We start from the raw sequence: 25,948 nt of genomic DNA on the forward strand, positions 1-25,948 counted from the left end.
ATTTCGTACAATAATCTGATCACGAGACATAATCATATACTTTGTCGTTTCGGGATTTACTTCCAAATCTATCTCTTTACTTGCTTCAAGTAGAATTTCCGCGTTTTCCCTAATCGTTTGAGGATTTTCTCCTAACATATACTTATTGAACATACAGGCCCTAATAGTTAGTCTGCCTCACAAATTGTTCTAATAATATTTTAGCATATTTTAAATTTAAAGCAACAACAATTCTGCTAAATCGGGAAAGATGGAAGACCACAATAAGGCTTACATTTTTTGTATATCAACGAAAATAATGTTATTAAAGCAAAAGTGTATTTGCTTTCAAGTGCAAACAAACTTTGGAGAAAAATAACAATAACTTGCTAGGTTCACACTCACCTGCTTTTATTCAACAGTTATCTTTTTTGTAGCTTGTCTGTAGGGGAGCTGCAAACTGTACTAATTACAGTGAAATTTTAATCCTTTGCTATTGGAAATGCCTCTGGGACATAAAACCTTTTTTGTGAGAGATATTTAAAAAAATGCACTCCAGCCTTTTTTGTGTCCAGTATCCATTGCAAACCACTCAAGCTCATACACACCAGCACTTCGTCGCCCTCTCCGTTGCACCGTGCCGACCCCACAGCACGGGAGTTTCTCCGCCCGGCCTCCGAGGTCTGTGTGACAACAGAGATAAGAGCAAATTGATTAGCTACGTCACATTGAGTTCAAGCAGCCTGTGTGAGTCGAGGGAATAAGGGTGAGCACAATCAAACAACAGTTCATACTGATAGCGCAACCGTTTATTTCACAAGAACTGGTATTAGCCTAGAAATGTCACCTCTTATACTTTTATTGCTAGTTGTTTTCTTTAAAACTTCAAACTGAAACAAGCTTGACAGTGTTACCACCTTAATCATAACAAGATTATGAGCACAACGGAAGTTAGTTCTAATTTCTTCCACACATCTCGATAGTAATTACAAAAGAACTCTTTATTCTTTTGTTTTCACTCATTTCCTGTCTGTAGCAGCGGCAATTGCAACCGTACGAAATTGTGTTGTTCAGTTTTAGAATGTGTTTTGTTTTTGTGATTCTGGAGCACAGCTTGTAGGGTGTGGAGCGGGCAAACTGCATTGCGTCTACATTGCCGATGAATGAAGTCAAACGTTATGTTATGAATAATGTGTTTCTTATCTGTGCACTCACAATAATGGAGTACACAGCAGAAAACGAACAAATATTTACATGCACGCGTTTCTTAGGTGACTGTCGTCTCCATACTAGAAATAAGCGATGATTTCCTCGTATTCTGAGATTCAGCAATTGCATCTATCTCATCACGAAAATTCTCGCGTCAGATGACGGCTTTGAATTTGGATCGCAGCTGAATGAAAGAACTCCAATCCTTGATGATTTAGAATCCTTCCGTAATTAATCAGGGAAGTTATTTGTACTTGTTGGCCATGTCCGCAGATTTCGTTCTTTTATTTTTTTTTTTACCAAATCTCCGACAAGCATGTCTTGCGAATCACAAAGCGGTTACAATTTCGTACTGTGGCAATGCTTCATTTGTTTATTTTTGTAATTTATATCATTTGTTAAAAACAAGGCTGTCACTAGACACAATGAACCAGAAAATGACTTAAAACAAAAGAACAACGGTGGTTTTCCCAATCTTTCTACAAGTAGCAATACTTGAGTGCAAAGTGGATTTCAATCCATTGTTGACTAAAAAAACCGGTGTGTGTGTTTTGTTTTCATGTACATTGCTATTTATACGAACAGAGACTGTCGTCGGTGAATACAGTAAGATTGACAAAGAATCGTCCCACTCTCTGCTCTACTTAACTTGTCTACCAAGATACCAAGTTGTCAGGAACAGTCTCACTCATAGCCTAGGATATCTTGGTGTTGGTCGTCAAGTTACGAATGTGTTGGTTTAAGGTATCGTTCCAACTGCCCTCTGCTAAAGTTGTCTTTCAAAATAAGACTCTCCCTTCCGTGGCTTAAATTCGTTGCAACAAAATTGTTGACTTCTAAAAGCTGAAACGCCTCTAACGGGCACTGCACAGAGTCCAGTCAAGAAGTGCCGCGGAAGATTTATTCTCGACTCTGTTAATGATTGTCGAAGTTGCATTTGTACGGGAAGCAAGAGGCTCAGGGCAGGAATTTAAAAAAAAACCGGAATCACGTTCCTGTCGGTCGCTCGTCATTTCTACCGAGAGGCATGCAGGCTGGCGGAGGCAGGTGCGATGTTCCTGTTTGTGCCGTAATTAATGCTCCAGCTAATTAGACCGATAATTTGAAAAACAGGCTTATTTTTGTTCTAAGAGCAAAACGCGTGCGTTGCGTTCCGGCCTGGGAACACAACACAACCGGGAGCAACAGAGTCCGCGCCCTCACGGCCGAAATAAACTTGAAACAGAGCAACGTGATTTGAAAGAAAAACGTTTCAACTTATATTAATAAGGACATTGTTCTATTTCTACCAATTTCAAATTTTTATTTGATAAATTCCACTTCATTTTTATGAATTAAACTACTTTGCCTGTTAAATGCTTGCGTTTCATAATCTGGCGCTAATTCTACTTGGACAGAAAGGCGCAAACAAATGACAAAATTCATGAACGATCCAACGATGGATTCAGAGACGGTTCGGCCTTACACAATTTATTCATATTATTAAACAACATTATTTGCTGTGAATTGTACTTTTAAATATCAATTGGTAGGCCCAAAAGAAAGTAAGAAAAAAAAACGTGATTCCAATTAGTGTCAAGGGCCAAAATATTCAGCCTATAAAGTAATCAGATTAGGCCTACTTGTTAAAGTTAACCATAACGCGAAGCGAAATGAGACAAAAAGGGCCGAATCAAATTTTCGAATTTTCAGAAGAGCCACAGAGAACAATACTAAGCCGTGAAGAAAAATGAAAAGTAAAGGACCGCATTCAGTAATTCAAATTGATGAGGTGAACCAACGTGTTTGTGGTCTGGATCATCACTTGCTGAAGTTAAGGGATAGAGACGAAAAGGCCGGAATACGAATTAATGAGAAGGGCCAATCAGTACTCGTAAAACATACCATGAAGGGAATTGCGTTAAAAAGAGTCGCTTTAGAAGTAATTGCAACTTGTAATTTGTACTTTTGTCAGAACCATACCTCAAAGCGTCGTATGTTCCATTTCTAGCTGCAGAAGTATTTTTACATCTGAACCTTATATTAGTGATCTATACACATTAACTTACATGGGCTAGCATGTCAGCAGAGATCGACATGAGTGATTGACGAAACAAAACACAGTCTGTGTCTTATAAACAAACATACTCTTTGGTATAAATAAAAAACAAACAGCGCGTACTCTTACACATAATTCAATCTATAATACATAATTTATAATATTTTATTTATTTTTTAAATTTCATTTGTATTACTTATGTACAGACATTGCTCAGTTGTGTTTGTTCACCATGGAGTTCGTTTTGCACTTCCTAAATGGCAGCGATGACGTAGCAGCGAGCGGCACAGTTTGCGGCGCAGAGGAGGGAGTGCGGGTCCTCATCGTCCAAGGAGCACGGCTCCCCCCTCCAACTCTCCTCATTTGATGTCGTCACTGCACTTGGTCGGCTGTGTCACATGGTCACTGGGCTTCACTTCCAAGCCGTTCACCATCTTCTCTATGCTCTTCAGTTCACTCGCGGTGGTGGAACCGCCGCCCGTGGGGGTGCTGGGGTTCTGCACGTCCCCCGCAGACGGCGGCGACCCCGACAAGGGCGGGGGCGGCGGGGAGGCGGCCTGCTTGGCGGCGGGGGTGGGGCTGCTGCTCAGGCTCCTGCTGCCGCCCCCCGGCAGGCTGTTGTGCAGCGAGCCCGGGGTCACCGTCTCGAACGCCGAGCCCAGAGGCGAGCCGCCTATGGAGTTGGACGTCGGGGGGACGACGGGCAGGGTGTAAGGCGTGAAGCGGTGCGCCCCGGCCTTCAGCTGGTGGTGCAGCGGCCCCGCGGGCGAGCCGGACGCCGTGATGTGGTGCGGGTGGTGCGGGTGCGCCAGCCCCGCCGCCGTGTAGGCCGCCGCGTGGCCGAAGAGCGCCGGGTGCTGCGCGGCCAGCGCCAGCTGTGCGTTGAACAGCAGGCTGGGGTTCATGCCGGGCCCCCCGTGGCCCGCCGCGGCCCCCGTGAACAGCGACAGCGGTGGCCCGGGCGCCAGCAGCGGGTGGCCCCCCGAGGCGCCGGGGTATAGGCCGTGGGGGTACAGGTAGGGCAGCAGGTGCGGCGGCGGGTGGATGGGGGGCCCCACCGAGATGTTGGGCGAGGGGTAGTCGTGCTGCTGCCCCGAGGGGCCCGCCGTCGAGCTCAGCGCGTCCTTGAGGGCCGGCGAGCCGGCGGACGGCCTGAAGGCGGCGGCGGCGGCCGTGCTGCCCGCCCCCACGCTCTCGGAGCAGCTGCTGTTGTCGCTGTTGGCGTCCCGCTCGCTGTCGTCCTGCTGGCGGCGCCGCAAGGGCTCCTCCGCGCCCAGCGGGTCGGAGCTGGCGGCCGCGGCGGCTGCGGACAGAGAGAACCAGGCTGAGAGCGCAGGCGCCCCTGGGGACACCCGCCCATGCCGCTACAAGCACACAGACAACCTCAACGGCAGCGAGAGCGACAGAGACGGAAGACTGTGGCTGCTCTCTGCGTAAAAAACACGAAAAGCTCACCGGTGTGGAGTAACGGTTAGCACGTCTGACCGCGAAACGTGCGAGCCAGGGTTCAAATCCTGCTTGAGACAAGATACATGGTTAAGGTTTTTTCCAAGGTTTTTCCTCAACCCAATAAGAACAAATGTTGGGTAACTTTCTGCGCTGGACCCTGGATTCATCTCACTAGCATTATCATCTTCATCTCACTTAGACGCTAGACAACCATAGCATTGATAAAGCGTCGTAAAATAACCAGTTAAAAAGGCTTCGCCACAGCGAGCTAGCTCCTTTCGTTAACTAGATCCCAGTGGCTGATTGGAGAATAGCGGCCGCATCTTGTTCATAGTTGTTCTGTGTTCACTACAGTCTCCCAGATGTCTCTGGTGAGATCCTAACTGTCGCAGACTATAGATTGATTGATTTATCAATTCCCGAGGGCTGGGTCTAGGATGGACAGACGAACCAAACTTTCTGAGCCCTACAGATAAAGCCCATCATCTACTGACGAATCTTAACCTAGAGCCCGGAGTCCCAAATCTTTAGAACTTAGATCGGCATCGGAACCCATATTACCCCCAAACATCATCACAGCCTACTTTTATTTATTTTTTTTTTTTATTCTTGCAGAGTTAAGGCCATGAGGCCTTCTCTTCCACAATACCACAAGTGACAGATAGGCATACAAAATATAACAGTATTAATATTAATTTTAAACCTTAAACATAGAATCATTATCTAGCTGGTTAGTGACATTACATATAATGAAAAATTGACTAAATTTGAGAATTTGCTTATAAATAATTAAATAATAAAGAGAAGGAACAAGTTGCAATAAAATGTGCTGTTCAATTTAAAGGCAGGAGTGTAAACTACAACTTTACTGTTAATATACAATTTATATCCTAATTACAAAGTGAGGATCACGTAAGAGTATTTCCTAACAGGCTAATTTGGTCGTCTCTTCAAAATAATACCAGATACCACCAAAGAGGGTAAAATCGCAATAATAATAATAATAATAATAATAATAATAATAATAATAATAATAATAATAATATAGTATTAATAATGATATAGTATTAATAATAATAATAATAATAATAATAATAATAATAATAATAATAATAATAATAATAATAATAATAATAATAATGTCTTGTTTATTTCCTTATTTATCACATGTAATCTTTGTGTTGGGAGATGTTTTCTAAATGGTTCAATAATTTGTGAAAGAATAAGCATAAGCCTATATTTTCCTTCTGAACCTCTTGTACATTATGTTGGTAATTAGTAGATTAACATGATCTAATATTAAAATATATTTGTCTGGAAACATGAAATTCAAGGGTTTGACTAAATAGTTTACGATTCACGAGACCTAACCTAAAAATGTATTTTGTTTGATCACGTAAAATGATTAGTACAAACTCCGAAAACCGAATGCCACTTTGAAATGTATGCTTAAGATTACTTACTGCTAATAATTTTGCTATTCTAGCTATAATTGCTGTCTCTTTGCGCATAATTCCTTCTTCATTATCGTCTTTCTTAAGTTCATTACAGCCTACATACGAACTATAGATTCCTGAAGGGTACTCTGAATGGCACACGTTTTCTTAATTCGAGGCGTCACTGCCTGCTATCTAATCTCTTTGGCATTATTGTAATAAAAATCTGAACACGAAAGAAATTAATTAAAATGTTAAATGGCATGTCTGTCAATCACCCGAATGCATGTATTATTTACACCTATCTCACTATAATCTTGAATTGTAACCATAGCGCAACGCAACACATAAAACAACTGTTATGTATTAATATTAATACTGATATTAATTAATTATTAGTATGTTCAAATTTCACTAGCTTCCAGTAATCGGCTCAGAAATCTAGAACAATTTTAATTTTATAAAATGGCACTACTACAATGGCTGTTATTGCTGCCAACATAACAGTTAGAAAATCACTACCAGTTGTAGTATTTCTCAGTACCGAAATTCGAAATGAAGTTGGCAAAAGAAAATTTAGCCTTGAAACTAGAAAATCACAATAATCCACTAGCATATATAGAATGGGGAAAAATGGTTAAGTTTCGTCCTTAGAGTATAAAGTAAGCTGATCCGGACTATAAGTTGTGCTAAGGCTAAATGTTTATTAGACTTCTTATTTTGATGAATACTACGCCTCTCAAAATAATGAATGCTTTTTAACACCCTGTATATGAGGACTGTATTCCTCTCTTAAATAATAGGCCTACTTCTCCGATCCGCTCCTTCGAGTGCAAAATGTTTTTCTTCTTCACAAAGAAGCTATGCGTGATAGCGAGATGATATTTGGAGAGATGAGGCCGAGGATTCGCCATAGAGTACCTTGCAATCACCATTACGGTTGGGGAAAACCTCGGAAAAACCAAACCAGGTAATCAGCCCAAGCGGGGATCGAACCCGTGCCCGAACGCAACTTCAGACCGGCAGGCAAGCGCCTTAACCGACTGAGTCACGCCGGTGGCTGTAAGCTCTTATTCAATGAATTTGGATCTAAGTCTATCTTCATTATATGTTTTTGCTAGTATTATGTTCGTAGCCTATATGAACATTTACATGTATGTGATTCTAGTAATACGGTAGGCTACATTCATATGAGACTAGAAATAACCTAACTGTTCCTAAATGCAGATTAGCCAAGGTTTTTGATAGCCATTTTGTTGTGAGTGTGAAACTTTAATACAATTCCACTTGATATTATAAATACTGATAATAGTAGAGCTTTTATAACCAAATTAAAAGATATGTTTTTTAATCAAAAACTTTTACACACTTCAGGAATATATTCAATGTAATTTTAACTAATTTATATGTAAATAGTTTTAACTCTGACGAAATGTATTGTAATTTTATATTATTTGATGGCTTTTTGATAAACTAAAGTTTCGTATTCCGTCATATCAAAGAAGCGTCGACCAGCTCGATGGCGCCCGCTGTACCTGAGTGGGGGTGGTGGTGGTGCGCCGCCAGGTGGTGCGGCAGGTGCGGGTGGAGGGGCAGGTCCGACGTGCCCACCACGTCCAGCAGCTTCTCGTCGTCGGCCTCCCCGGCCCGGTGGTGGTGGTGCGTGTCAGGGGGCACAGCTGAGGGCCCCCTCGGGTGCTTGCTGCCCCCGTGGTGCTCCGCCAGACGCTGCTCGTCCTGGTGCCTCTGGGCGGCCAGGAGCGCCTGTCTTCTGTAACAAATGCAACCCGTCTCACTCTCCGAATTAAATGCGACCAAGGATACACGGTCCTGGGTTCGATGTTGGCACAGCATCATGTGTTCGTCTAGTATATTAGACACAAATGGGCTATGAGTACAAAACATTCCGTAGTCCATCAAGTCAAACTGCTTCATTGTCACCGATAATAACAATACCATCCCATCGCACCTCCTCATTCATATTCATCCTCTTTCACAATAGCCCTGCCAAGACTCTGGAATTCGCTACCTGCTAGCATCAGGAACTGTCGAAATAAAATTGAATTCAAACGCAAACTTACTAGGCACTTGGTCAGTAATTGAGACTCGTTCAGACATGGTTTCTTGTAAATAGTTCTCTTAATCTATTACAAAATATCTCAATATATAGTAATTTCATCACTATAGAATTTTATTTTTCTAAGTTTAATTTGTAATTCAGTAAATACAAAAATATTCTTTGTTCTTAACTTCTATGAAAATTATCTAGCTTGCATTAATCAGGTAATCTTGTCGTACTTTAATTTTTAATGTAATTGTAATTGTAAATTTAATATTAATTGTAATTTTATTCTTAATATTGTAGTTGTAATCCCCTGGTAGAGGGACAGAGAAGGCATGATGGCCTTATCTCTACCAGGTTAAATAAATAAAAACTAAATACTAATAATAGGAAGAGCATTCTTTAGTTCCTTAATTTTTGCACTATTTTACTTAATCACTCTGTATATTGTGTGATGATTATGCAAATCCGACACGTTGCCTGGGCGACAGGTCATTCCGCTCCAGACGAATACACGATCAACTTCAGTCGCTTAAAACCTTCATCAGTAACCGAAAATATAGCTACTCCCAAGACTTCACACATCTTATGTTGAGGTAATGCAGAGGATGGATGAGGTGAGGGGAAATGGAGTATGCTAGCGGAATAGAAGAGAGAAATGGGACTATTTATATAAAATCTCTCTGTAATATCAGCTTTATCCACAACAAATTCCATCATGACCTGGTGGAGGATCGAACCCGAGACATCTAAATGGCTGACCGATATCCTGGCGCTGAGCCACAAACGCGACCACTCGCATAGTTAAGGGAACATTCGCACTTGAGCAATATAATTTTTTTTTCTCATCTTTATTTTTTAACTTTGCTCTAGAGAATGCCATTAGGAAAGTTCAGGATAACACAGAGGGTTTGGAATTGAACGGGTTACATCAGCTGCTTGTCTATGCGGGTGACGTGAATATGTTAGCAGAAAATCCACAAACGATCAGGGTAAACGCGGAAATTCTACTTGAAGCAAGTAAGCGATAGGATTGGAAGTAAATCCCGAATGGTCTAAGTATATGATTATGTCTCGTGACCAAAATATTGTACGAAATGGAACTATAAAAGTTGGAGATTTATCCTTCGAAGAGGTGGAAAAATTCAAATATCTTTGAGCAACAGTAACAAATATAAATGACACTCGGGAGGAAATTAAACGCAGAATAAATATGGGAAATGCCTGTTATTATTCGGTTGAGAACCTTTTGTCATCCAGTCTGCTGTCAAAAAATCTGAAAGTTAGAATTCATAAAACAGTTATATTACCGGTTCTTCTGTACGGCTGTGAAACTTGGACTCTCACTTTGAGAGAGGAACATAGGTTAAGGGTGTTTGAGAATAAGGTGCTTAGGAAAATATTTGGGGCTAAGAGGGATGAAGTTACAGGAGAATGAAGAAAGTTACACAACACAGAACTGCACGCATTGTGTCCTTCACCTGACATAATTAGGAACATTAAATCCAGACGTTTGAGATGCGCAGGACATGTAACACGTATGGGCGAATCCAGAACTATAGATTGTTAGTTGGGAGGCCAAAGGGAAAAAGACCTTTGGGGAGGCCGAGACGTAGATGGGAAGATAATATTAAAGTGGATTTGAGGGAGGTGGGATATGATGATAGAGACTGGATTAATCTTGCTCAGGATAGGGACCAATGGCGGGCTTATGTGAGGGCGGCAATGAACCTCCGGGTTCCTTAAAAGCCAGTAATTAAGTAAGTAACCAGAAACTATATTGAGTTAAGATTTTGGTAAATATTCACTACTTGTTCTTAAGAAACAATAGTCAGATATTAAAAATAATTTATAGGATAGTTACCGGTAATTAAATATTCTAATTGACGTCTATGAAAAATGCAGTGGAATCTGTTCTTTAATCTTATATCTAGAAAATACACACGAGTCAGTTTTGTAATACATGTCAATGTCATTTGAAATACATTTTGCAGGAGAAGCAATTGAAAGTTTGAAATGCTTAGCGCTCAAAGCGTAACTGTGATTTTCCGATCATTACTGGACAATGACTATCAGTGTTAATGCCATATAACTCTGTATGTACATCCTATATGTCTTAAGCTATGCATTGACAGTCTTTTAAATGTTCTGGTACATTTCCTAGATTTAAAAAATAGATTGAAAGAAGGTATCACATTAAGATATATGGATCATATGAGGAGACAAAGAGGAAGGCAGAAAATAGGAAAGACTGGAAAATGCTGGGTTTGCAGTGAAAGAACTACCCTTGGGCAGAACACTGTGAATGAATGAATGGAAAAGGAATCATAAAAAAAATATATGAAAATTAATTGGAAATTGCTTCCGACTGCATTTTACATAAGTACTATTTTGAAATTTTAATTATCGGTGTTTATAAATTGTTTCTAATATATGAATATTGTTTCTTAAAATAGAGGTAGTGCATATATCACATCAAAACATTTTCTGGTTTCCGAGGGAACAAAATATTTAATTTTTCCCAATTATAATGATCAAAGCTGGATGTCCCATCTTAACAAAATCACAGACTAGTAGTACAGAAATTGGTTACCTTACATAAACCAAATACAACAAACAGTACCGCAAATTAAAATACGTAGCATGTTTGGCACCTAAGATAAAATAACTAATACAATGTATATAAATAAAATTCAGCTGTTATTCGCAAACGAAAACTCTCCAAGTTGCTTGCAAGGCGGGCAGCTTTAAGAATTGTCCTCCAGCATCTCTGTTTAGAAGCAGCGAGATGTCGGCCAGCAATCTTCACACCTATAATTAGGGAAGGTGATAAAGCACCCCAACCCTCTAGTAATCATTAAAATTCCTTTCCTCTTTTACCCTCTCAGCACGATTGTGCATAGCTAATGAAGGACGGAAGAGGAGCCCGGAGTCAAGAGCGGCTCGGAGAGGGCGCTTGGCAATCTGCAGTCAGCACTTCAGTGCTGGTGCGAGGCAAGCAACGGAGCCGAAGTGAAATGAGGATTCACTTGGTGCCAGCTTTTGGGTTCTTACAGAGTATCATAGATACGAAAACAACGTTTCAGGGAGTCTTGAGGACTGATCGTGACAACATATCGACCAGTAAACTAAATTAAATGATACAGCCCAAATTACAGAAGGAGAATTGAATACAGGAAGAGTACACACCTGTGGAGTAACGGTCAGCGCGTCTGACCGTGAAACCAGGTGGCCCGGGTTCGATTCCCGGTCGGGGCAAGTTACCTGATTGAGGTTTTTTCCGGGGTTTTCCCTCAACCCAATATGAGCAAATGTTGGGTAACTTTCGGTGCTGGACCCCGGACTCATTTCACCGGCATTATCACCTTCATCTCATTCAGACGTTAAATAACCTAAGATGTTGATAAAGCTCCGTAAAATAACCTACTAAAAAAAAGTACAGGAAGATAAAAAGTTAATTCTTAAAATAATGCCGCGCAGTAGCCAAAAAGTCCACGTACTCACAGAGTACAGTAGCCGTAGACGTTCGGCCGTAGCTGTATTTATCAGTTTATTTCACAGCTTCTACGGTAGTTCAGACGGAATCAATTGTAGAATTAATAGTCTATTTACTTGTAGCAAAGACCTCTGAGATATACAGACCTATTCATCCTTTTTAAGAAATGTAAATTCACAAGTCATTTTCGTGAAACATTTCTTTGTTTAGAAAAATAAGAGTTGCAAGTTGAACACCCTCTACACCCACTACCAGTTTTGAAGAGGTGTGGCTGGGAAAATAAATGCAGCAGACATTTTCTATGTCAAGAAGCAGCTTCCTCATACACGCTCACTATGCAGTACATGTTAGCCATATTGAATGTAAACATGCCTTATGGTTCCTTGCATTATGTTGTCTTAAAGCTAATTAGACGCAACTGCAGGTCTCCAAGCAAACAGATACAAAGTAAACTCGCCTAATGCTGACATGCCGATTACATTTAGGTCATTTAAGCAAGAATTTTACATGGCAAATATTGAAATATTATTCTCGAGTTCCGTACAAAAATAAACGATCGACAGGTTGCAGTGTCAATTCATTTTTCAGTCGAGTCATGTCCCATGTTTTCGAGGATCTGGCAGTTGTACAAAATTTCAGTACTGTTACAACAATAATTCCTATAGACCCTATAAAAGTACAAAATGTTTCATTGAAAACGAAATTATTACACAAACATAATTAGTAAGATTCGCAATAAGTTATAACCACGGAAAAACATTGCACAAAGAAAGAAAAAGTTCATACACCGAGGTACAGCTTTTAATTTGTATTCATTCGCTACAGCGAGTGGTGTGACGCGAAAGAGACGTGTGAATAATATTACCATACTGGTATAGCTCTGTTTACGGACAAAATCGGATGTGCATAAATTTGGCAAATACAACGGATGTCTATCCATGAGAGTTATACAGTAGAAGAAGGTGTGGATTTCTTGAGTACAGTAGAAAAAGAACACGAGAACAGCAGGAAAAGAGAACGTGGATATATGAGAAAACAACAGGAAAGGAGAAAGTGGAATCTGTGAGAACAGCAAGAAAAGAGAAAAATCTTTATCTTGTTTGATAATTTAAAACTGTTTTTATACATGTATCTTTGCCCATTCCGTTTGTAAATTAGTAAATTACCATATTTATGGTATTAAATTTATGTACCTCAATTATTATTAATCGGACATAAATTATTTTATGCTCGACCATGCCGTAATGTAGTAATTATACACCTGGTAGCAGCCCTTTAATGGACCTCATTAAAGTACACCTATTCATTAAAGTTCAGGTGTTCCACCAATCAGAAAATACGATTGTAGCAATATGAAAGCGCAAGTATCGATTATTCTCGGATATGCAATCGAAATACAACTAGCGCGAGATTAGACAATATCAAACTCAGTCGAAAAAAACAACACACAAATTAACATCAATTCCCCGTCATCTTCCAGGCTTTCACAAAGCACATTCCCGCAAATTCATTTCACCAATTGCTTGCGCTCGTTTCATAAACATACTCGCGTCTTAATTACTACCATTATAGGCTCGTTGCATAATGTACAGTACTATATAATGTATTTCGTTTTGTTCCAATTCATTTCAACTTTCGTTTTATCTATTGTATATTTTAATTCTGAAGATTTTATTTCTTTTCTATCAGATTTGAGTCAACTCACGACTCTATTTTTCCAATAGGCCTACTTTATAAAATTTAACTTTCTCTTACTTCTGTGCTTAATTATTGTACTTTATGCTATGTTGTCAGCATGTTTTATAAACGGAACATTTACGATATTAAAAGGGTGAATCGTACACCTACTTAAAAAAGATGAATTGTACTATTTCATAACGGAATACAGACAGGATCTGCAGACGTGACCTTCCGCCTGGCTCGTGAAAGCGTCGCATATATTGTATGACATCCGTCACTGTTGAACGAGGTGCGCTTCCTGCACGGTGCAGCTAGTCAAATCTTGTGCAATACAATAGATCAGCTCCATACAAGGCGCCGCTGGGACCGTGGATCAGCACTTGCAAGTGGGAAGTCGTCGTGTGCTGAGTTATGACCTTTCTGCAATAATAAAGCAACCGTAACTGGGCCGATGTAATTTATGTCACGCAGAGCTGTGCCGCCGATGTTACGAATTAGAAACAGTTTCAGCTGCACCTAAGACAGGAATGAGATCATAGGGTACTGCAATTCTGATGGTCTTCGAGAAAGCCAATCGATTATGAAATAGATAAAAAAAATAAAGACCTAACAAAAAATGACGAACGAAGCGTGTAAATACGCGACTGGGAAGACGGGTTGCTATGGAAACGAAAGGCAAATTCTAGAAGAAAAAATTTTAGAAAAAAAAGAGACGTGTACAAAATTTGGAGTTCACCACTACTACCGGGTGTTCATTTCAAAGTGTGTCATGACGTTACTGTTGTGAGTCAGCGATTTGTGGTAAGTTTCAGCTTTTATGTCAGAGAAGTTGCCTATTAATCAAGGCGTTCAATCTGAACTTGAGAACGTGTACGGTATAACTTGAACGTCGTAGCAACAGATGGCGGTCTGTAAAGTCTGTGTGCTACCATAACCTCTTTCGAACTGTGTTTTGCGCGGGAAAGTCGTACGCAGGGTATTTGTTATCAACGGTTGCGTACCGCAACATTCCACAACACAAATCAAATGCTCCGTTTCCTTGTTGAACGTCCTTGTCAACAAATACGTAAGTAATCGTCTTAACCCTCTCCCATATCCGGACAGTAAGAAAAAATCTCACCTCAGTATGTGTTTCCAAACAGTTCACATTCCTGCCACTACCGGCGTTACCGTACGTATCGGTAAGTACTCTTCAGAATGAACGCCGTACTTGCCAGGCAACTTCTCTGGCACATAAGTAATACGCCTCTGCGGAAGTGTAGGAAGATTGAATTCTCTAGGCTCATCGGCTAGCCACATGACGGCATACAGCGAGCCATGACACACTTTGAACTGAACACGCAGTACACTCAACCTTTAAAGGGAGAGATGGTTAAATACGCTGACATCCAATAAATTTCCAATTTCTTTCCTTTCAAATTTCTTTGATGTGTCAAAAATACAGAACATTGCAAAAACTTAACGCGCATTTATAACCTTGTCAAATGCTGTAACGTCAATTCTAAAGATCTAGTCCACAAACTTGATTACAATTTCCCTTAATTTTTTTTTTCTTGTTTTAAAATACCTTATGATGTATGAAAAATACATTACATAGAATTCAATGTTCCTTTTTGATCTTGACTTCATTTTTAAATCTCTGGTACAGACTAGAGGGTTATAAATTAATGACACTAAACTTTGATTGTAATTTCCTGTAAATTTAATTTTTTTCCTTTAGGCCTATTCCATAGACAAAGTTGTAGTTCGGACCTATTAATGCTACGTGCATGATATTGGTATACACATTCTTCAGGCTTCAGGAAATTTTTATCTTTAATAGAAATTTGTACTTTTATTGCATTTGAAAAATATGCCTCCTACATTTTGTAAAAAAATACCTCTACGCTTATAGACTAATTCATATATTCTGAGTCTTTGATCGTAAGTGAGACATACGGAAAAAGAAGCCACAAAAATAATTGTCTTCGGATGATTTAATTATCATGTGCAGGAAGAGAATTGTCTCGCTCAAGAAGGTAGTCGATGATCCTTGTGAATGCCATTCTCAGCGAGATGTCCGATGAATGAAGATCCGCTTCTCAGATTTGTTCATTCCTCTTTTCTTCCTTCCTCTCTCCGTTTATATCGTTTTTTCTTCTCTTCTTTCTTCGATTCTTTTAACTTTCGGTGGTGAATTTTTTCTTCTTTTACCGTCTTGTTACCTTGCATACTAAAGGTTATCGCCTGGTTCAGGCAAAACAGGACAGCAGGTGAACATTCAAGCAGAATTTGAACACAGAAGTCAGAATACAGCACATAATGGAAGATGGTCCATCGAAAACTGTCAATTATCACGGAGAGTTATTCCTCACACTCATGACTGGCGCTGCCATGTGCAGCCTCAGACAGAGGTCTGGCATCGCGATGACTACGAGCCCAAAAACGAACACGATGTGGCATGTGATGGCAAAATAAAACATGTACAGAGTTGAGCTGTAAGAAAGCGAAGAGTTTCGAACGCAGCCAGAAAAAGATTGCGATGAGGGTGGAGGAGAAGCGGCTAATTTCAGTTTTCGTCATCTTTTTCCGCTCGAGCAGAAGAGCTTGACTCAGCAGCAGCAGCAGTCGGTCTGCGTCCGCACGAACCCTTTGAGACGAGACGAGACGAGCTCCAGGATTCGAACCTCCATGCGCAAAACCGTAAGCAAAGGACATAGAATCAAGCACCTCCACAATGTAATAATTTTAAAAACTACGTCACAATATTGAACGCAAAGTTAATGCAACAAAACCTGGAACGCACGTAACTGAAGTTAAATTAAGCACAACTCAGAACTACATATAAATAAGATTTGAATATGAGATAATTTTGGAATGACTAGAAATCAGGTTAACAGAACTTAGAGAGTCTGAAGCACATAAAGATTCTTTTAATTATTCATCTTGATTACTTACTTACTGGCTTTTAAGGAGGTTCAATGCCGCCCTCACATAAGCCCGCCATCGGTCCCTATCCTGAGCAAGATTAATCCATTCCCTATCATCATATCCCACCTCCCTCAAATCCATTTTAATATTACCCTCCCATCTACGTCTCGGCATCCCTAAAGGTCTTTTTCCCTCCGGCTTCCCAACTAACACTCTATATGCATTTCTGGATTCGCCCATACGTGCTACATGTCCTGCCCATCTCAAACGTGTGGATGTAATGTTCTTAATTATGTCAGGTGAAGAATACAATGTGTGCAGTTCTGTGTTGTGTAACTTTCTCCATTCTCCTGTAACTTCATCCCTCTTAGCCCCAAATATTTTCCTAAGCACCTTATTCTCAATCACCCTTAACCTATGTCCCTATCTCAAAGTGAGAGTCCAAGTTTCACATCCATAAAGAACAACCGGTAATATAACTGTTTTATAAATTCTAACTTTCAGATTTTTTGACAGCAGACTGGATGATAAAAGCTTCTCAACCGAATAATAACTGGCATTTCCCATAATTATTCTGTGTTTAATTTCCTCCCGAGTATCATTTATATTTGTTACTGTTGCTCCAAGATATTTGAACTTCTCCACCTCTTCAAAAGATAAATTTCCAATTTTTATATTTCCATTTCGTACAATATTCTCGTCACGAGGCATAAACATATACTTTGTCTTTTCGGGATTTACTTCCAAACCTATCTCTTTACTTGCTTTTTATTTTATATTATATTATACATGTTTATTGAAAACCTCTTTCAATTTCAGTGTTCGTTTTGTTGAGATTTGCCTCAACTTCTTTCATAAATATAGGCCTAACTTTATCTCGCACTAAGTATCTCTTCCTTTCACTGTCACACATGATTGCTATATACTGTGTGGAACATGTGCCGTAAGTTAGCATGTTGACGGAGCATGTCAGCTCTGTATTTGCCTGGGCTGTGAGAGTTTGTTGTCTTATCGGTACGAGTCCCGTAACCTTGAGGTCACTGATGTATAGGCAGAGGTCTTCACTGTCACATGGGTTGTACATTCCCCTATCAAGCAGCTGCTCTTGGGGATTGCGGGAAATGTTAAAATGTTGTCTACTCAATGTCGTCAGACAAATCATGTGAAGGTAAAATTAAACTCCATTACGTACCAAAGCGAACAAAAATACATACTATTCATACTCGATTTTAAAATGTTATTATTCTCAACAGCGAATTACGAAAAATTCAGAATTTATTTCTATTATAGGCCTAATTAAATGTACTTCTTCCAGGATCTTTGGATAACTGCGTACAAACCAGAGCTACGTATAAATGGGCTACTTATAACCCAGGTCCTACTGCAATTTCAACTCAAGAAATTATGTTCCTATAGCACAATTTGGAAAAGGCAACAACGAATGTATTACCGGTACCGAGCTCTTACAGACACAAATCTAAACCAACATGGGTATTCCGTCCTGGAACACAGACAAATTAGAAGCCATTAAGAGGTTCATATGCTGTTGTACCATTCCCCTATGACAGTGTTTCTCAAACGTTTCTGCAGTGGGGACCACTTTTTTAAGTCAGAACTTGTTCCCTTCGAAAGCAAATTTATCATTTATGTAGCATATTTTAATACCAGTATACTTACATTTTAATGTAGAAATAATTAATTAAAATTAATTTAATTCAATTAATTTTATATTAGTATTAACTAATTAAGTTAGTGTTAATAGAATAAAATTTCTTATATCGTCGTTTCCAAAAACAGAAATAAAAAAAATTAATGCAGAAACATGCCCGATTTTCAACAAGTAAAGATGCAATTTTGCATGTTCTGTTATCGGTGTACGACGTACAGTACGTGACCTTTGAATGTGCAGACTGGGTATCAGCAAAACTATTAAGAAAGTCATGAATATATGAAAAGGTTCGGTACTTTGGTTCTGTTATGAATTCGGGTGGTCCCTAGCACAGCGCCAGATTTGCACGGAAAAGATGGCGAGAAACACCACGTTCATAGTGCTTTAAATCCCTCTTTTGTTGCTGAGAGTAGAGTGGGAAGGCGATAGACGGGTAGGGTAAATAAATTTCATAAAATTTCAGTACTGGGAGAAAAAGTGAAAAGCGATTACCATGTGTCATTTACAAACTCTGAGATTTTCAGCTATAGTGTGATATACAATTCGATTGAATTTTATTTTTTCTTCTGTCTTTTTTGAAGGACCGCAAGGGCAGACATCGAGGACCACAGCTGGTCCGCGGACCATAGTTTGATAAACGCTGCCCTATGATAAGTTAATATTTCTCTAATGCTGCATCGTTTCTGTTTATTGGAAGTGTTTAGGAAATAAATAAGCATAGTGTAAGTGTTCGAATTGGTTAAGATTTGTGTGTTACAAGTGTTGCGTAAACATAAACATTTAGCACTTTCTTCAGCTTAGTGCCAGTGTTTTTAGTGCGTCCTAAAGTCTTTATTTGTGTTGTCTGGGCTTCACGATGACCATGACAAAGGTGAAGGAATGTCCTCGGCTCCCCGACTAGTGCAGGTCTATTCATCGGCATGAGTGTCCTAACGGATCCAAACTAAATTCAGTAAATAACTAATAGTGCATGGGAATTTTATATTACGGTGAAATGTGACACGGAGATCAAATAAAGACGTGTTCTGGAACCGCAATCAGGCTATCAGTTATCCTGAGATCAGCACTGCGTGGCTTCTGACCCCCAGTTCCCACTGTTACTTCGAGGTGCACTTGTTTCCGTGAAACCTGCTGCTGCAAATCCGGCCGGGAGTTGAACTCGGACTCCCGTAGGCCTAGCAGTTGTAGCGTATTTTATTTCTTATTCCAGTTTTTAAAACCGACTTTGTGAGACAACTGGATTCCTTGACTTACTTCCCAGGAAGACTTAAGAGCTTGCAGGACGTCTGCAAATAATTCGTCCTCTGTTCTAAAAAAATTGTTTCACATCGACGACTGGAATATTCTTCCCCGTCCGTACGAAGCAGACACTGTGTAGTTCAGTCTTACCAACAAGCAAGAATTGAAATTCGCTGCGAAGACTTGCACCTCATTATGCATGGAGCAACTGTCCATCTAGATAGCGAGACAAAGAGAAATGGGGTGACAAAAAGGATCGCATCGCATCGCGGGGACTGTTAATTTTAAGGGATGTAGCTGGGAGGAAGGATGAAGGATGAAAAAATCGTGTTCCAGGGGATGAGTAGCAGAGGGTAACGCGAACTAAGCCAACAGGGAGGGTGGTGTTACTTTAAACGCGTAGTTGAAAGGTTAAATTATTACATTTGGGTTTCACTTAGGTCACAAAGCCTTTAACTTTACATGGATGTGCAAATTTTATTAAATTTAAGCTACCACCACTATTGTAGGGGATGCAGAGGGTTGAGACATTTGCATGGAAACGAAGTCGAAGCGGAGCACAATTTGCTGCGTGCTACAACGACTCAAGGAGCATTCATCTCTTCAACGAGGCTCGCTGCAGATTGTACTTGAAACTCACTTGGGCTGCAACATTCCACCCTGGAGACGCGGGTTTAAACTCGGGCAATTCTTAATGGACAAAGATGGTTTTGAATCATGTTTATCGGCATACTCCCGTTATCCCTAACACGATTATACTAACTTACTTTCAATAATTTATTATCTGCAGTCACTGTGTGATGTTCCCACTCCATGGCATTGACCAATTACCGGATGTTTGACAGATCATTATCTGCCCTTGAACTATTAACATCAACCTCAGATCTGCTCTGTACACATGGATATTCAAGTAGCAAAACTTTAAGATGTGAACAATAAAGTTATTCATAAAATTAATAGTACATTATGCAACGAGCCTATAATGGTAGTAATTAACACGCGAGTATGTTTATGAAACGAGCGCAAGCGAGTTTCATAATTTTCATATGAGCGTCTTAATTACTATTATAGTCAAGTTTCATACGACTTTTTATGCTCGACCATATTGATTTTTTCCGGCAATTGGTGAAATGAATTTGCGGGAATGTGCTTTGTGAAAGGCTGGAAGATGACGGTGAATTGATGTTAATTTGTGTGTTGTTTTTTTTTTTTTCGACTGAGTTTAATATTGTCCAATCTCGCGCTAGTTGTCTTTCGATTGCATATCCGAGAATAATCGATACTTGCGCTTTCATATTGCTACAATGGTATTTTCTGATTGGTGGAACACCTGAACTTTAATGAATAGGTGTACTTTAATGAGGGCCATTAAAGGGCTACTACCAGGTGTATAATTACTACATTTCGGCATGGTCGAGCATAAAGATATAAATCTGATATTCTTCTGCTCTTTCAGCACTACACAGTGAATGAAAATGGACAACTGTAATGGCGAATTAAGATCCTTAGCAGGACACAAATTAGTGATTACAAGAACGAGATCATCCCAACAACTCAGTACAGTAACTATTGTTAATAAAACTACATAATTAAGTTGAGAAACCAATCCCAAGAGATTGCTACATTCGCTCCTAATGCATAAACCAATCGACAGAATTCATTCATTTATAGCTTTCTGTCCAATAACAGGTCCTTCACTGCAAACCCAGCACTCTACAATCTTCCCTATTTTCCGCCTTCCTCTTAGTCTCCGCATACGATCCATATATCTTAATGTTGTCTATTAGACATAAGTGATATTTTCTTCCGCTTCGAATATTCCTTCCCATGCATCCTTCAGTAAGCAGCTTCTTCTGCTCCTCATATTTGCTTCCTCAAAATTCAAGACTGTCTCTTGACAAAGCTTAACAATCAATTTGATTTACGAAATTATTAACAAATGAATTTATATAGAGATATCAATAACAAAGGTATAAAGGTCAAGATTGTTGGTATTATCGAAAATGTTATGCGAAAATAATACAAAATTTCCCAAAGCAGAAAACGGTTTTCTAGTTAATTAAAGCATAAATTATATATATATATATATATATATATCCTTTAAGGGCTAACAGTGACATGTTTTTATGGTTCTAGTTGGAATACCTAGTTTCTTGCACACGTCAATAATAATTTAGAGATTGTCCCTCTAGCACTGATTAGAAGACCAATAACTTCAATGTCGTCATCCAATTTTTCTAGCACAGCTTCATTTCTTATTCCGTCTGTCCACTTCACACGCTCCATTCTTCTCCATATCCACATTTCAAATGCTTCTATTCGCTTCTCTTCACTTCGTCGTAATGCTCATGTTTCTGCCCCATACAATGCCACACTCCACACAAAGCACTTCATTAGTCTCTTCCTTAGTTCTTTTTCCAGAGGTCCCCAGAAGACGCTTCTTTTTCTATTAAAAGCTTTCTTTGTCATTGCTATCCTCCTTTTGACTTCTTGGCAGCAGCTCATGTTACTGCTTATAGTACACCCAAGTATTTGAAGCTGTCCACTTGCTCCACTGCCTCATGTCGTATTCGCAAGTTTACCTCCTTTATTTTTCTTCCTATAACCACGGTCTTCATCTTGTTTGCATTTATCTTCATCCCATACTGCTCTCAGCTGTCATTTAGCTCCAGTAGCATATCCCTTAGTATCATCTCCTCTTCTGCTAACAACGCCATATCATCAACAAATCTTATGCACTTTATTCTTCTTCCTTCTACCTTTACGTATACTGGGGATAGCAAGCTATGTAGTTACAGTATTTACATGTGCATAGCCTACTGGATGTGCCAGGTGCTGTAACCCTTAAAGGCATTGATGACGATGATGATGATGATGATGATGATGATGATGATTAATGTATTTTAACATGTGACTGTTAGGCTTGTACCATTTTAGACAAGAAATACTTGGGATCAACTATAATAAGTATTAAGGAAAGAGCAGACTGCGAACCAGTTCAGATATGAAAGAGGTTTAAAATAACGCCAGGTTGCAGAATTATTAAGAAAACAGCCGGTCGTATCAGGCTAGATATAAAAAATTATCATGTAAATAAAAAGATAATAAATTATCACCGAAAAACGCAGCTACGTGTATCAGGTTAGACAGAGAATGAGTAGGAAATTCTTCACGAATTAGAAGTCTCTCCCCTTGAACTGTAGACCTATGTAGAATCGAATGGAGAATAATATGCTCGTAATGGACGTTTCTAGGAGAGCAACGTGCAGTTCTAGACTACAAACCTAATAAAATGGGTGTAGGAAGAAGAAATAAGCCATGACAAAATAGTGCCTAATCCATGCTAGAACATGGGACAGATAATATGTACGCATGCATGGCTTGTTATAATACATAGGTAAAGCTTTAAACGTGGAATACAAAAGAATATTTTGTCCACAATTCAGATAACCACGTTCACTTCCAGTTGCCGTTTTCAGTCCGGGATTTGTCTGGTGTCAACATCACCTTGCAGCTCTGAGTGTAAAGTAGGAGGCACATCTCGCAGAGTCCAAATACTCAAGGACAGTTCTTTTCTGCGTCATAATCTTAGGCGTTATGCCTTCCTTCCGGCCTTTATTTTTCATCTTCCCGCCGGGGCAGAGTTTGAATCTGAATGTTCTATAATATACAGGTGAGGGACGACAGCTTTGTCCATTATAAATATCAAGGGATCCTCTGAGAAAGTATCCGCGGACTCCTGGCCGTCAGGTATCTGCTGCATCACGTGACTGTACCAGGCAGGCAGGCCGGTATTTGCTCTCAGAGCGGCGTAAACACTCAGCTAATGTTAGTTGGACAGCGCAGACAATGGAGATAGAGTTTCAAAGACCGGCCGAACCATGCTTGTGGGTTACAGGGCTTCTTAACCCTCTTCCATTCGTTTGACCTCGTTTTATAAGCATTTCCTTCCATTCTGTCTGCCACGCAGTGCACATTCACGTCGTGGAACACGAAATCGATTCCAACATGTCAACATCCGTCAAAAGAGATATTATAACGTTCATCCATTCAGAATGGGCTGGACACACTTTCCGCGGAAACAAACAAGTGAAGTGGTGAACTAACAATACAATGAGTCAAATACCAAATTGAATCACATTTTTTAAAGAACTGTCACGTGCCAAAAAATTTAAGTAAAAAGTAGTGAATTTTAATAGAAAGTAAAATACATGGAGGCTACACATATGATATCTGATTTATCTAGGAAAGCAAGTTTCTGAACAGAAAGAAGAGACAAAATTAAACATCAGATAGACTAGAAAGTAAAGAGCGTCATGAAGAGACATTCTGTGGAGGGACCAAAATTTAAAATTCAAGTGTCAAAAAGAAGTTCCCGATCTGTAGTCGGGGACAAAGGTCCCCGGACTCAAGCTGTGTTCTCAAACAGTATTTTAACTTAACTTGATCATGTTCTCTGATTTTTGTCAGCTTGCTGGAATATTTTTTTTATGTCCGACTTTTCAGACACAAAGTTCAACAGGAATGAGTTCACCTGACTTGCATGATCGGAGGAGTAGTTGAGGTAATAAAATTAGTTTTGTTTCGTTGTATGTCTGATCATGCGCACTGCCTCCTTCCAGGGACTTACAAAGTCTCTGTGGGACAAATCTCCTTCGTGCAGATTGTGCGTATTTGCTTGGTTTCCGCACAAAACCAATCCGCGGAAAGTCTAAATTTCCACATTCAGTATTCCCAACCTAACACACATAACAATTTCCCTCTTCTTACCGCTTAAGTGACATATTGATTTTACTGCTTTAGGCTTTTAACATATTATTTTTAGAGACGTTCAATATAGTAATAATTATAAACTGGAGACTTACCACTGCAATATCACCTAAATTGCACTGTTAATTATTGTTTTTAAATATTTGCAAAAATTAAGTAAACTCTACAACTCCACTAAAGTTACTGCATTCGTGATGCAAGTAACATTAAGGAAGCCGTGAAAAAATCAACAAGATTCCAGACTCATCATAGACTGGGGGAAAAAAAAAACAAACGTATATCACGGCCTGCAGGAGTATAGTAAGCACAGAAAACATTTTAAAGCAACAATGTTGAAGATAGATATTTTTGTTTTGCAAATTTGCCGTCATTGAACAGAAACCAAGATGGAGATTTCATTGCAACTAATTAGAAATTCCTCTTTCAGGTATGTAATAAACGATCTTCGCACAAAATAATGTACGACACACGAGCGGTATGTTTTCTTTCAATTCTCGGAAATTAAAAAAGCTCAACTACTTTTCGCTTTTTCAAACTTTTCCTCGAACATGAAAACTTCAACATACCGCTCTTGTAACGCATATTACTATTCTAAGACTGTACTTAATACAGACATACATACACACATAGAGGTCTACATACATACATACATACATACATACATACATACATACATACATACATACATACATACATACATACATACATACACAGGCCTACATACAGGAAAGCAGACAGTCTGGTTATTTTCCAGTTTTGGGAGTTCTGAAATCCCCACACTTGGTGCTGCAAGCAGCCGGCCCGCGATAGCATCTGAGGGCAACAACTCTAGCCGTTAGGTACACAACGGAAATAGGAGTGTGTATCGTAATTATAAGCTACACGGCGGAGGACTTCACACTGTTCAGACCAGATAACAATCGCCACTCACAAATTAACAGCAGCGAGTCTACTTTGTTCCTCCTTTGTGGTAGGCAGCCCGTAATACGTGTGATCCCCCGCCTTCATTTCTTGCAAAGCCGACTCATTAAATGTCAAGACTACATCTGTTAAATCTTTCTGTCGCTACATTGTCAAGGAAGAAGGGTTCCAGAACTATGATTCTGGATTCGATGGCCGACGTCGCGCTGGTTGCAGACCTCGTCCCTTCTAACATCAAGTGGGAACAGTTCCTAGTCAGGAATGAATTATGCCTGCTCTCGGTAGCAGGACCTGACGCCTTGCTTGCCTTGAAATGTGTTCACGCTAATTTTAAGGTTTCACTTTGGGTTGAATTGATTGAATTGAATTGAATTGAAAGAGGAGAATTTGGAGGACAAATTTAAAAGGTACACAAAAGGCGTCCTTGCAAGGAGTTCGGGGCTGTAAGAAACTAAATATGTGAGCTCCAAGCCTGTTGGCCACTAGTCTCACTCCGGGTTACGCTGCTCCACTGAAGGAGTTCTAGAAAATTTTTAAGGGGAAAAAACAAAAAATGGACGTAGTCTCTTAGGTACCACATACGCGAGGGGGATGGAAATGTGATCAAAGTGATCACGGGACGGGACGAGGAAGAAATGTCTGGTGTAAATCTGCACATTGAAATGAGAAATGAGTTGAGTTTCAAACGATATTAATACAATCAAAAGTTGTTGCGAGAAAGTGGTCACTACCTTCACCGGCACACGTGCTATTTAACCAATAAAGTTAGGGGATAAAACAAGAATCCGATTGCGAATTCCCAATACTTTGCAAGACGGTTTATGTGGCGTGAATAGAGACATTCTAATTTCCTGATTTTGCTCTCTTACAGCTAATTCAATGTACTCCAGGACCCCGTGAAAAGATAATACGAATGACCTGCAGATTTTAAATTGGCTTCAAATCCATTTTATTTTTTAACTGACACATTAGTTCCATTAAAACAAACCAGACAGCGCAACTTGAAAAAAAAAAGTAATGAAAACTCGTACGCATGCTCCAGCTCTCCTGAACGCACAGTGACAAACACTACAGTCTTGTACTAAGCCGC

General features: G+C 39.7%; 1 protein-coding gene across 10 annotated transcripts in view; it reads right to left on the reverse strand.

The window, feature by feature from the left end:
- Nucleotides 1-766: 766 nt before the first annotated feature.
- Nucleotides 767-25,948, reverse strand: part of bi (T-box transcription factor bifid) — a 389,284-nt gene continuing 364,102 nt past the window's right edge. For 7 of the 10 annotated variants that reach the window (XM_069829734.1, XM_069829731.1, XM_069829732.1 and 4 more), the window contains 2 exons: nucleotides 7,647-7,882; nucleotides 767-4,550 (listed from right to left, as the gene is read on the reverse strand). In XM_069829734.1, the coding sequence (XP_069685835.1) occupies nucleotides 3,586-4,550; nucleotides 7,647-7,882 (1,201 nt within the window). In that variant the 3' untranslated portion in view covers nucleotides 767-3,585. The remainder of the gene's footprint in view (nucleotides 4,551-7,646; nucleotides 7,883-25,948) is intronic. The other 3 variants (XM_069829733.1, XM_069829738.1, XM_069829735.1) reach the window with 2 other exon arrangements.

The sequence above is a fragment of the Periplaneta americana genome, chromosome 6 (assembly GCF_040183065.1).
Source record: "Periplaneta americana isolate PAMFEO1 chromosome 6, P.americana_PAMFEO1_priV1, whole genome shotgun sequence".
In the NCBI taxonomy this organism is placed as follows: domain Eukaryota; kingdom Metazoa; phylum Arthropoda; class Insecta; order Blattodea; family Blattidae; genus Periplaneta; species Periplaneta americana.